The 13,462-nt window shown below is 42.2% G+C and overlaps 1 protein-coding gene across 1 annotated transcript in view; it reads right to left on the bottom strand.

Annotated features, from left to right (window-relative positions):
- The window catches only part of plppr2a (phospholipid phosphatase related 2a), a gene marked incomplete at its 3' end in the record, with an annotated part of 51,366 nt that extends 38,152 nt beyond the window's left edge, over positions 1–13,214 (bottom strand). Inside the window, exons 1-2 of the mRNA XM_080044351.1 lie at positions 13,197–13,214; positions 5,666–5,787 (exon numbers count right to left, since the gene is read on the bottom strand). Coding sequence (XP_079900477.1) covers positions 5,666–5,734 — 69 coding nt within the window. The 5' untranslated portion in view covers positions 5,735–5,787; positions 13,197–13,214. The remainder of the gene's footprint in view (positions 1–5,665; positions 5,788–13,196) is intronic.
- Between the last annotated feature and the right edge of the window lie 248 nt (positions 13,215–13,462).

Raw genomic sequence — 13,462 nt, 5'->3', positions numbered from 1 at the left:
GTGTGTAAAATAAAGCCCTCATAAACGCTGTGCATATTTTATCTGGAGCCTCCCCTTGACTTTGAAAGAGAAAGAAATTAGCATAGAAGCCTCCGTTAATAAATATAATTTATTTCAGTACTGACTCTCCAAACTCCATTTTGAAATGGTTGTCAAGGACTGTTATTTGGCATGTGGACTTCATGTTTAAATTGATTGGTTTTATTATTGAATGTAAATGTATGTAATTATTCGTTTTTTTTAAATAAATTTAACAGGGGGGAGGATGAAATTAAATATGAACGAGCCTAATAAAAAACACAAGAACCTCCACCCCCCGCCCCCACCCATAATGTTGGAAAGTCACTAATATGAATATATTGTAAAGGTCATGATGGCAAATCTATACTGATACAAACCCCTAAATGTCATAAACTGCTGATATGAAAAGGCCAAAGGCCAAAGCAGGTCAAGAGGACACAGCGTGTCACATGACGGTGGCAGTGGAGCTGAGAGTAGCGTTGTAGAAAGTGTTTACAGTGGTGAAATGGGGCTTTATGTTGGCCCCTCCACTGGTCTGGATAAGTGCCTCATCTGAATCCCTTCACAAGAGAAAGAGATGCATCCTCTATTACACCTCTTCACTCAAGCACACAGCAGGAGTGGCTTTAAAAACAGGAATGGGTTTTTAACTGTAAATGTGCTTGCGGGTTCCCAGAAGCAGAGGACGATAATGTGAGCAAACAGAAAAACATCTACAGTACATAAATAAAATGGGCTAGACTGATTCATGTATCGCCCATTATACCTTCTAGCCCAGTCTTCATGTTTTCCCACCGGGTAAAAGGTTAAAGAATTCCTCTTATTGTCTGGATTCGATGAGAAAGGGAAGACGATGGCATAGTTTTGAAGATATTAGAACGGGATTTAATCAAAGGTGATGTTGACATCTGTGCTGCCATGAATGGCCGAGAGACATCCGCCCCAAAAATCGGAGACGGAAGACAAAAATGGTAAACGCTGGAGCAAAATGGAGGGGATAGAAAAGACAAGCCGAACAAGATGGCCGAGTGGGTAGCGCTGATAGAAAAGGTTGTGACTTGTAATCAGGGCAGGGCGGATGAAAGGAGTCAGGAGAAAGAGAGCAGAGATGGAGAATGAGTCTGGCTGATTGGTTTCCTTGGCAACGGCTGATGAGGTGTGGGGCTAAATAAAAGAGCAGGTCCTTCTGGCTGTGTATGGATCACTGTCACTTTTATAAAACAGACACACAACACACACACACACACACACACACACACACACACACACACACACACACACACACACACACACACACACACACACACACACACACACACACACACACACACACACACACACACAGTGCCCCATGTGAATGGGAAAAGGGACCGGGTTGATGAGCAGCACCAAACCCTAAGCTTTAAAGGAATAGTTCCACATTTTAGGAAATGAGTAGCCTGTATTTGATTTCTTGAGTGGAGTAAGATGATCTACACAGTATACCATTCTGTTGTCTGTCCATTCAATGTCGGAGTACTTGGAGTCAGACAGCCATTAGCGTAACGATTGGAAACTGGAGGTTGCAACCTCATCTTAATTCAACCACAACCTTTTCTTCTTTAAACATTACTTTGTACGGATTATACATACTGTAGATACATCAAGACGTATCATTCATGTTGACTGCTGACCTTTAGAGGTGCTGGTAGGCACATTTTGAAGAGATCCAGGATGGTTGTTTTCCCCTGTTTCCAATGCTTATGCTAGGCTAAGCTAACTAGCCGATGGAACTACATACATACAAACCTCACAAACAGGAGAGAGGTCTGAAACTTCATTTCATTCATCCAGTGTTAGTACATCCCTGTGTTTTTTCCCCCAGCATCAATCATCTTTCTATTGTTTGGCAGCGAGCACCATACCCACCAACTGTTCTCACATAGAGTCCTCAGTCCGCTCCTGAGTGCCTCCTAGACCAAGCCAATTTCGGTAATATCGACTTATCAATCGTTAACCGACAATTCTCTGCACGTTTCACAAAGCAGATCAGGTGCTGCGGCAGCTCTGGTTACTCATGCATCATGTTAAGGCCTGTTAATCAGCATCCCACATTAAGAACTCCATAGCTTTATATTTGGTTCTCCTGTTTTAATGAGTCACATTGAGCAGAGCTTGACCCTGCATACACAACACAAGGATAACACAGAAGAGAACGACACAGAAGAGAACGACCACCTTCCTCACCTTACATTCATGGCTATGGGCAATTTGCAGTATACAGAAACTAGGCCGCATAAACTGCTGTCACTAACAGACTATGCAGAAATCAAACCCGAATCCTTCTCACTAGAGTGTGGACAGCACTAATCACCCAAGCACCTCGCGGTCAATAATGTAATCTCGTGTCAGACAGTAGAGTGGCTTCAGCGGCTCAGTGGCTCACAGCAAGAAGCCCCAGGGTTTGAATCTTGGCTGCATGCTCAGTAAAACAACTTTATATTAGCGGAACAGAGTGTTCAAAAGGACCAAATGCACAAAGATACCGAGAAGTAGTTCCGTGAAGAGTTAGAGTGCAACAACAAAACCTGTCTGCTGTACACAGTAGATGCATGCCTGGCTGTACTTCACAATGTCTTCTCAGTACAGATGCCCAAATCTTCAATTTGCGATGATTTTTCTCTCCCAGGCACGTCATTACTTAATTTGCAATATACATACAACTACTACTTTCTCATCTGTACTCTTATAAAAAACTATATTTTGCCATCATCATGGTGGTACCTAATTTATTTACATATAAGGTTATGACACCTAACAAGACAATTAAAGGAAATAATAGTGTGTAATAAAGGCTCCATATCTTTATAATATGATAGTATCTTATAACAACAAATGTAAGATTTGAGTGTTGTAAAAACCATTGAGCTTCTTCTGCCTAAATAGAAAATTCTACTCTTACAAAGTGGCAGGAAAGAGGGAGAACTCGGCGATGCAGCTCTCTGCTTATAGCAACAGTGTGAGAATGAAATGAGTTCAGCTCCTGCAAACCTAGTTCACACTGTGACTCAGTGGCCTGATTTTCAACATTAGACTACTCTCTGGATTTCACAGATCTAAGTAGTATTGGTTTCTTATTTCCACATGGAGGTCTGACTTTTTAATGATCATGGATGGATGTTACAGTGAAGCATGCACCATAACATTGTACAGCAATGTTAACAAAAAAATAGAGTTAAAATCTTCTAAACCCATCAACTACACAGTGATTGTCATATTGCTTTACTTCCACCTAATACCCAGACATCATGTTAGCGTGCCCAGGTAGGGTTAGGGTTCTTATGTAGAAGCTGTCTGAGTTTAGGGTAGCTTAAGTAGCTATGTCCTGTTTTGTTTTTTTGGAGCACATACACATTTTTACAAACACAAGGGTTAGTGTTTATCCTGAAAGCCTTTTCTGGTATAACATTAAAAGCGGAAACTATGAATGTTTCAAAAGGCGATTGTGCATATAAGCTAAGCAGTGTTACAAGAACAATGCCGTTTCGTTGCCTGCGTGCCTTTCTACATGGATAAACAACGGGTGAGGATGTTGAGTGTTATGCGTGGGACTTGCAGCTTTAGCCTTTAGTCTTTTAGCACAATATGATCGTTTACAGAGTTCTCGTTAAATACAGTATAAATCAAACATTAAAAAGTCATGAAGCAGACATAAGCTTATTTAGCAAGCTATAGTTACAACTACAATTTACCAGTGAGAGATGTCATTTCAGCCAATTTATTTACAGTAATGAGCCGCTTTGACAACTTATAATATAATAATAATAATACTCTTTCTCCACTGCATCATACACTATTTAAAGGAATCAAGTGTAATCAATTATTTCAATAAATACTTTCAAATATATTATAATGGTAATATAGAGTATGCAGGGCTATTACAAGCTGCCCTCCGTTGCAGGTAAGAGCTGCAGGCCTCTCTTCCCTGGCTCTATTGGCTCACAAGGCTTCTCCATCCCAGTACAAATATATAGAAATACTCTCTCTCTCTCTCTCTCTCTCTGTCTCTGTCTCTCTCTCTCTCTCTCAATCATACACACACAGACACAGACATAGACACAGACACATAGATGTGGTGGAGTTAGCGAGGGAATTGACCTGAGGTCTGAGAGCTGATGTGTGTGGGAAGCATATGGCGGAGTGGCCTAATGGAGAGCTCTATTCTGTGTTTTAACCAAAGGGACCAGTGTTTCATATACAGCCTCTCATGGGCGAAGTGGGTCAGTGTAACTATTGAATTCTGGTCCGTCCTTTGGGGCCCAGGCACACGCGGCACAGAGGTACAGTACAGTGGGTAAAGACTTGATACGATAGATGAAGGCAGATGTCTAAAACGTTAATAATTTGAGGCTTTTGGGAATGTTAATATTACGCAGCCAGAACAACAGGCCCCTCACTTCTCCATTTCTTTTTAGAGCACCGGCATGAACTTGCTCATGGGAAGCTTTGTTAAAACAATGAGAACAAAATGCAGACAGTGTTGGGGCAAATGTGGTGTAGTGGTAAGGTGTAGTGGTAAGCCCCCCCCCCCCCCTCCCACACACACACACACACACACACACACACACACACCAACATGAGGCTCAGTCCTTGTCGCAGCGGACGCGGGTTGATTCAAAACAAGTAACTCTATCATGCCTCACATCATGTCACACCTGGCAACGCAATGAAGCAACACAAAACAGTTCATCCTCTCTGAATCAATTCTATAAATGCTGATGGCTGGCCTATTGAAGCCAATGAACATGTGGACTGCTTGGTTTGTCTAATTAGATTACAGACGGTCTGATTACCTCATCAGTTCATGCTTTTCTCCACCTCAGTTATAATTTGGTGAAGGCCCTCAGACTTCCACTGCCCTCTCTGAGTCAAATCTGCCAGCCGCTCTTTACAAACAATGTAGAGCATGTGCACTTTTTTAGTCTGCCACAGAAAATGACCTCTGGCATTATCTGTAACAAAACAGCTGAAAAGCCCACAGTACTGTACAGCTAATGAAAATCCACTCTTGTCTATGCTACAAGGCCTGCGACATCCGCGAGCACCTCAATGAATCATACAGTTCACAAATGTTGCTGTTAAACTGGTCAACACCCCACAGAACAACGGTAGCCACTGTCAGCAACACAGGGCGCGTTTGCTGAGCTGTCCCAAAGCCCAAACTGTGGAGCCTGGAATTTTTATCATTGCGACTTGGGTGTGTTAGCATTGGGAGGAGAGGAGAGCGCATCAAGTTTAGGGGCGTTTAGACAAAGAGTCAAGTCTCTGAGCCACAAAGGTTTGTCCTCGCTGACAGGAAAGGCAATTGTAGAGATACATCACAAGTCAAAGCCCAAAGAGAATCAGGGAAAAATTGGAACGGAGATTTGATCAGGATCCACAAGGCCCTGTCCGGAAATACATCCAGGCTTTTCACTCACTGTTATTTTACACCAACGGAAAAGAAAAAAAAGCACTTGGTAAGTATAGTGAAAAATGACCTATTCTTTTAAAAATTTGTTTGGGTGGTGATCCTCATGTCAAAATGTGTGAGTTTTGTAAACAGGCAGTGTCTCGTGGGGGGGGGAGAGTGGGCAATACGATAGCACGCTCATGTTTTTCTTACCTCCACAAAGAGAAAGCAGGGGACGATGGAGCTGCTGCTCTTCACGCCCGACTTCTCCTCCACTGCCATCCCTCTCTCCGGTTCTCTGAGCGTGCCTCTGTCCAGCTCTCGCTCTCCTTAACCTGGCACAAAGAGGGTAAGTCAGATTAGTCCACACAGGCCAAACTAAAGTCAAGTCCAGAGTGTGCGATAAAGTGGAATCCAATCAGGGCAAACAAGCTTTAGAATAACCTGGCTTTCCTTGATGTCTTTATCTTTCCCTCGGCACATTTCGCACGACTGTATCTTGTTTTAATCAGCACATTGTCTCTGTGAAACTTTTGTCTTGCTTATTTGCATTCTACATCCATTAAAACTTTATAAATGCACACAAAGCGGGCTAGTTTCTGAGCACTGGGGGGAATGTGAATTTCACTGTTTGTTCTTGTATTCCTTGAATCGCTTTACTGTATTTTGGATGTTGATGCATCATGCATGAAAGCTGCCTTGGTAGTAGTAAGAACTTCATGATTTTAAAACATGTACAACTGTGTCACAATCTTACCTGTCTATGTAAAGCATTTTTATGTAATGACAAGAGTGCATTGATTCTCAAAACCCAGGCAAAATCATTGACCGGCCATATTCTGAAAAATTGGTTCATATTAGCTATCCACAATGGGACACCTTTGACGGAACGCTACAACCTGCCATGATGTGACAGAGACAGCTACATTTCAATTGGAAAAAAAACAGAAACGTTTGTTTGTTAATAGTTTGCACAGACAACAGTGGTCAGCATTAGCTCACAAGCTGTAATGCTACATTGGTGACCGTCACACAATAGCCCATCAAGCTAGCTGACTTAGCAGGCTGATTAGCTGAGTATTCAACAACACAATACACTTATTATTCAAAACCTGCATTTGTAGCTCTTGTAGGACGTATTGATTGATTGACAACATACAACTTCTGTTTTGTTGATAAATTTAAACTCCAAAATATAAAACGGGATGGTGCAGCAAACTTAATATGATATGGATAACATATGCTATATATAACGTTTTAATCAGTAAACTTCAGAGGTGCGGTTGGTGTTTTTTTGTTTCCTTTCCCCCTTGTTTCCAGTCTTTATGCTAAGCTAAGAAAATTAGGAGGCAAGAGAAAAGAAACACACATAAAAAACACGGATAAAGGATTGACCAACTAAGGACAAAGGCTTCCACATTGTAAGCTACAGCAGAAGACAAAAGGTAAGAAATGACAGTAGCCTCATGAACAGTGTGATCCGTCTTGTCAATCTTCAGGAAAAAAGTAAGTTCAGTTGGGGTTATCAACTAGATTAAATGTTGGCCTTAACTTTTTCATCCATCACATTGCTATACTTAGAACATAAACTCTTTTTTAGAGGCTTGACATGGACCCTGTATTACCCGTATTCAAGTTGGAGAGAATCTAAACATAGGCTATAGAGCAGGGGTTTTCAAAGTGTGAGAGAGTGAGCCCCCCCTCAGAGAACAAATTTCAGCTGAGCCCCCCCACCCCCCAAACATTTTTTTTTCTAAATCCCTGTATGTTTTGAAAGATCTTTTAATTATTTTACAAATTTAAACATATTTTTGAAACATTCTAAACATTTTTGTGCGTTTTTAAACACATGTTTTAGTACATTTTGGCATCTTAATCCAGTGTTTTAATCCTGCTTCCTTTCAGCATGGATAGTAGTGACTGAGTGTGTAGAGTGAGAAAGATAGGCAGACTTGCCCAAATTATTGACTAGTGGAATGTCATTCACCCAGTGTTTTTTCGCCAGAGCCTCCAATGTCCTGATGGAGGAAAATAGTAGCCAGTGGAGAAGCAGACCCTCCTAGGGGGGTCCGGGGGTAAGCCCCCCCGGGAGATTTTTTTTCACCTTTTTAAAGTGAAATGCATGAATCTGGTGCACTTTGAGAGGAAAATTAAGAGGCTAAATATAAGGAATTTTGTGTGAACAAATAATTTGGAGACACTGGGTCTGATGAATTAGAAGCTATTGAAGAAAGACAAATGGATTTTCCATAAAAATATTAATTTAAAATAAAAAAATGTATGCAGGATCCTCTGGGTTGGGCTTGGTGCTCTTTTTCTTTAACGAGACCTACACCGTGTTCCAAATTATTATGCAAATTGGATTGAAGTGTCATAAACTTTAAATTTTTTGTTTTTCAATTAAACTCATGTATGATATTGTGTCTCAGGGCGCCTTGGATCATTGAAATTAATCTCATACACCTGTGATAATTAGTTTGCCATGTGAGCCCAATCAAAGGAAAAACTACTTAAGAAGGACGTTCCACATTATTAAGAAGGCCACATGTTTCAAGCAATATGGGAAAGAAAAAGGATCTCTCTGCTGCCGAAAAGCGTCAAATAGTGCAATACATTGGATAAGGTATGACAACATTAGATATTTCACAGAAACTTAAGTGTGATCATTGTACTGTGAAGAGATTTGTGGCTGATGCAGAGCACAGAGGGGTTGGTGCAGATAAAGGCATAATGAGGAAGGTTTCTGCCAGACAAATTCATCAGATTAGGAGAGCAGCTGCTAAAATGCCGTTACAGAGCAGCAGACAGGTATTTGAAGCCGCTGGTGCCTCTGGAGTCCCGCGAACCTCAAGGTGTAGGATCCTCCAGAGGTTTGCAGCTGTGCATAAACCTATTATTCTGCCACCCCTAAACAATGCTCACAAGTAGAAACGGTTACACTGGGCTCAAAAATACATGAAGACTAATTTTCAAACAGTCTTGTTTACTGATGAGTGCCGTGCAACCCTGGATGGTCCAGATGGATGGAGTAGTGGATGGTTGGTGAATGGCCACCATGTCCCAACAAGGCTGCGACATCAGCAAGGAGGTGGCGGAGTCATGTTTTGGGCCGGAATCATGGGGAGAGAGCTGGTAGGCCCCTTTAGGGTCCCTGACGGTGTAAAAATGACCTCGGCAAAGTATGTTTAGTTTCTGACTGACCACTTTCTTCCGTGGTACAAAAAGAAGGACAGTGCCTTCCGTAGTAAAATCATCTTCATTCATGCATGACAATGCACCATCTCATGCTGCAAAGAATACCTCTGTGTCATTGGCTGCTATGGGCATAAAAGGAGAGAACCTCATGGTGTGGCCCCATCTTCCCCTGACCTCAACCCTATTGAGAACCTTTGGAGCATCCTCAAGCAAAACATCTATGAGGTTGTGAGACAGTTCACATCAAAACAGCAGCTATGAGAGGCTATTCTGGCATCCTGCAAAGATATTCAAGCAGAAACTCTCCAAAAACTCACAAGTTCAATGGATGCAAGAATTGTGAAGGTGATATCAAAGAAGGGGTCCTATGTTAACATGTAACAATTGGCCTGTTTTTGATTGAAATAGCTTTTGATTTCACTAAATATGACCTTCACATCCTGCAAATTCAACAAATGACCATTTGTATTTCTTTACAACCTATACAATGTTTTGAAACTCTGTTGTGCATAATAATTTGGAACGGTGCATTTTGAGTTTTTTTTTTGTTGAAAAAATACCGTTATCATTTGGAGGTTTGTTCAATAAAATTTGAATCATACTTTAACGGTTGATAACTTGAAAATTATACTGACTGTCATTTGCATCGACTATTTAGGAAAATCTGAGAAAAATATCATTTGCATAATAATTTGGAACGCACTGTATTTCTCTGTAATATAATGAATGCATTTAAGTGAGAGGAACGAAGCAAAAGAACTCTTGTCCAGCTATGCCGTGATCTTAATATAAAAAACACATATTAATCCACGCCCCCCCACCCCACAGTTTGAAAACCACTGCTATAGAGGATAGGTAGATTAAGAAAAGAAAAAAATCTGAAAAGTTGTCAGGTTGACCTCTATTCTGCTGGCTAGTGGTGTGTTATGAGCTGAAGAGCTTTCTACCACCTAATCCCTTGTACGCTGGTGGAAAGAATAGGCCTGAGGGATGAATAAGGCATGAAGACAAGCTCTTAGCAGCCCCTCAGAACAACGCAATGTGCCAACCAACATTGCTTTTAGAAAGGGTCTGTTGGACTGTGTGTGTGTGTGTGTGTGTGTGTGTGTGTGTGTGTGTGTGTGTGTGTGTGTGTGTGTGTGTGTGTAAGTGCGTGTGTGTTCTATGTGTGTGTGTTCGTGTGTGTATGTGTGAGTGCATGTGTGGTTTGTGAGCATGTGTGTCCCAAAAAACTAAAAGTAGCTGTCAGGGTGAACAAGCAGATGCCCCCGGGTAACGGAAACCAACATTGAGAGATAAAGAGAAACAGTGGGAGGAATCATTCCTATTTCTTCTCCACTAGAGGCTGATGGGAAGTGTACCTCTGTGTTTTATTCCTCGGTGGGAGGCAGCACAAAGAGGCTTTCTCCCACAGCCTGGGCCACTGACTATACTGTACGCCTGAGCGGTGAGCTGGGGGGGGTGGAAGATCCAACTGCATTTTTGGGAGCATGGTGGCAAGAGATGAGGAGGAGAAGCTCCAGATGATTAGTATAATGATGAGCGGGGACACTGAGCTGGGGATGATTTCACCTAAAGAATGGGAAGCTTGTTACAATCCCCAGTGGGTGAATGCAGACTTCAGAGCTGTCCCAAGCAGATTTACTGTAAGCGAATATTTTTTTCTCAGAAGCTTTCTCCGAGTGCTGGTTTGGGTGAGAAGTTTGCAGCTTAAATAATTATGCGAAAATCTTGCCACTGCTCGCGATGCAGGACAAAGCTAGACGCTCACACAGACGTTACCCTTTTTTTAGCATAAGGAAAATTAGAAACAGTGTAACTTTGGGTTTGTTTCTTTGCACAGCCACATCAGAGTTGCCTTTTGACAACTCCAAGCCAGTCCTAGGCGTTTCATTGTCAGTATGTTAAGGTGCTGTAGTCAATGTTACAAAGTGAAAAAATTTGGCAATGTAAAAAGAGTTGCTCATAGTGAATTACTCCTCTAGCTTTAAATATATATACATATGATAGCTTTTCACCTTATTGTTTTGCCAACAACTCAGCTATTTTGGTTAGGGTTGGACTTAACTAGTTTTTAGTGAAAAAATCCTAGAAATCCATTGTACACTACTAGCTCAGTATCACGCAGACACAGTTGCATTATAGCTGGTGAACAAAGTGGACTTATATTCACCAGGTGCTCTGACATATAACATGTCATATATATATGACAAACATATAAATGATAATGTGTCTATGTAACTGTTTGTTTAGAAGTTTGCCATAGCAACTTAGAAGGTAAAAATACATACCATTCGGTTTGGAATCACCTGTAATAAAAGTTGGAATCGGTACAGTCAGATTTCTGAGAGGACTACTCTATTTTGTAATATTCTTGCGTCCACTCAGGATGTATAAAGTCCTCTTTATAAATAGATGTTGTTTTGCGTGAAGGGTTTGCATGAAAAAAAAAGTTTTATCCATGAGAACAAAGAACAAAACTGTTAAACAAGAATATAAGAAATCACCAGTCTTTAGTTTTGCATTAAAGTCTGTAAACATTTAAATATGTGTCAAGTGCACAATGATGCCTGTAAAAAGCTGTAATTAACAACTCTGTTGCAAAGCTATTCTTAAACCTACAGAATAGAAACATCAGGTTGGTGAAGGCTTAGCAATTTTAGAGATAGATCAGGGAATACCAGCTGTTCATACAATGGGCTGATACAATCTCTAAAAGTAAAAGGGGCTTTTAAGTTTAAGTTCTAACAGGAGTTGACACACCCTCAAAAACCCAAGTTGGTTACAAGTGGCTAACTTAAGCAAGTCAGCTAGGGTGGAAACACAACCAAAATGTCATTTATTTAGATAGTTTTGGTCGCATTTGTCCCATTTTGGAAGATGAAGAGGGGCCACACCTCCAGCCCCTGCATCATTGATAACTACTGAAAGAAATAATAACATTACCGTCTTCACTAGTTAAAACCCATCGTCATGTGTGTTTGCAGTTACTATGTGAAAGGAAGAGGCAGTCCAGCTGGTCTTGATTGGATTAGAGGGGGCCAAGTGAAAAGGCGCCTAATCTGATAGTCCATCTATCAATCAGAGAAAATCGACGCCAAGCTGTCACCACAGACGGAGATGGGTGAATAAACAGACGTGTGTGTGTATGGTGATGAATTACACGGAGACACACACCCACCAGCAGAATCAAAACGTGAGAGATCAGATATCAAAATGGTGGAAATGAGAGGAGCAAAGCCAGCTGCAGAGGGGAAAGTTGAATTAGCACCGTCTCACACGCCCACACACACGCCCACACACACACACACACACACACACACACACACACTGATGCACTAACACACACACGTCATGGAAGCCCGGACGTTTGAATCTCATGATGGCTCTGAGGAGTTTAGACAAGGGGTATAGAGACCCAGGCAGCCATATGTCCTTTCTCCTGCCTCTGCAGTCCATCACAATGCCCCAGGACATACAGCGTACCAACACACACACACACACACACACACACACACACACAGACTAATTGGACACAATCTGGATCATGCAGGATTTTCAGTAGTGTCTGCCGAATAATGCTCCTGCAGAGTTTAACCACATATTCTTTTATGCATAGATCCACATTGGAGCAGCAGTAGCATGAGAGATTGTGCAGCAGCAATGCAGCGTTAAAATGCCAACTGTCAGTCAGCCTTTCTGTTGTTTCCGCGTGCCATGCGCATCCAGAGAAATACAGTAACTCTGCATTCACCTAAATATCCAAGACTTTCACTGCGGAACATTTTTTTTGTGGATTTAAGTCTCTCCTTTTTTAACCATATACCTGCAGCCCAGCACTGTCACTGCAGATCTGAGCTAAGCCTTGCACGTCCCTCAGCTCGCATGTTGCTTTGGAATTTTTTTGTGTCGCGTGTGAGCAGTGTGGCCGGAGTGTGTGTGTGCACTGTGGCCGGTTTTGGCCCTAGCAACGTCAGACCAATTTCTTTTCAACTCAGACCCCATGCTTTATCGTACTCAGGCATGAATCCTGCATGCAGCAGAGGAAGCCATAGTCCCTGAGCATGCACACACACACACACACACACACACACACACTCACACTCACACACTCACACACACACTCTCACAATGGCTACAACCATAAACAACACACGAGTCGCAAACCAACAACAAACCTCCCACTCTTCTGACTGTGCGGCAATCCCTCCCTACTATTAATAGAGCAAACTCAGGGAGGAGAGTTAAGCTGTAAACGGATTTACCCAGTACTGGATAATTAGGGGCTGCTGTTTGGGGAATACCACTGCAAAACACAAAATACCTCAAGAGAGACACCCACCCACCCCCCTCCACACACACACATACAGCACACACGCCCACAGGCAGGCACACTCAGAGGAAGAAACACAGAAAAATTAAAATAAACACTGACTTCCACAGCCTGATTCTTCTGTTACAGCACCTCTGGGCAAACAGGCTGTTTAAATCCCCCCCCCCCCACCCCCCCTTGTCCATTCATCCGTCCATCCTTTCCCTCTCTCCTCACCTCGGATACCTCGTCTCCAAGCTGACGGTTGCCGTGGCACCAGATTCCTTATTCGGTGGCCATGTCAGATCAAATGATGGCAAAGCGGCGTGAAAATCTCCTTGCACCCAGTTGTCTCTTATCTCCACCTCTCTTCCTCCTCTCTTCCTCTTCTCTTCCCTCCTGCTCCACAGTGAAGTGTGAGAGAGAGACAGCGGCAGCAACGTCCGTGTCTCCAAAATCATCCACACACATACACACACACACAGAGAGACACACAAACACAC

The sequence above is a fragment of the Ammodytes marinus genome (assembly GCF_949987685.1).
Source record: "Ammodytes marinus genome assembly, chromosome: 16".
NCBI classification, from domain to species: domain Eukaryota; kingdom Metazoa; phylum Chordata; class Actinopteri; order Uranoscopiformes; family Ammodytidae; genus Ammodytes; species Ammodytes marinus.
The sequence above is the reverse complement of the archived record's forward strand: the minus strand, read 5'-3'. Positions and strand labels throughout refer to the sequence as shown.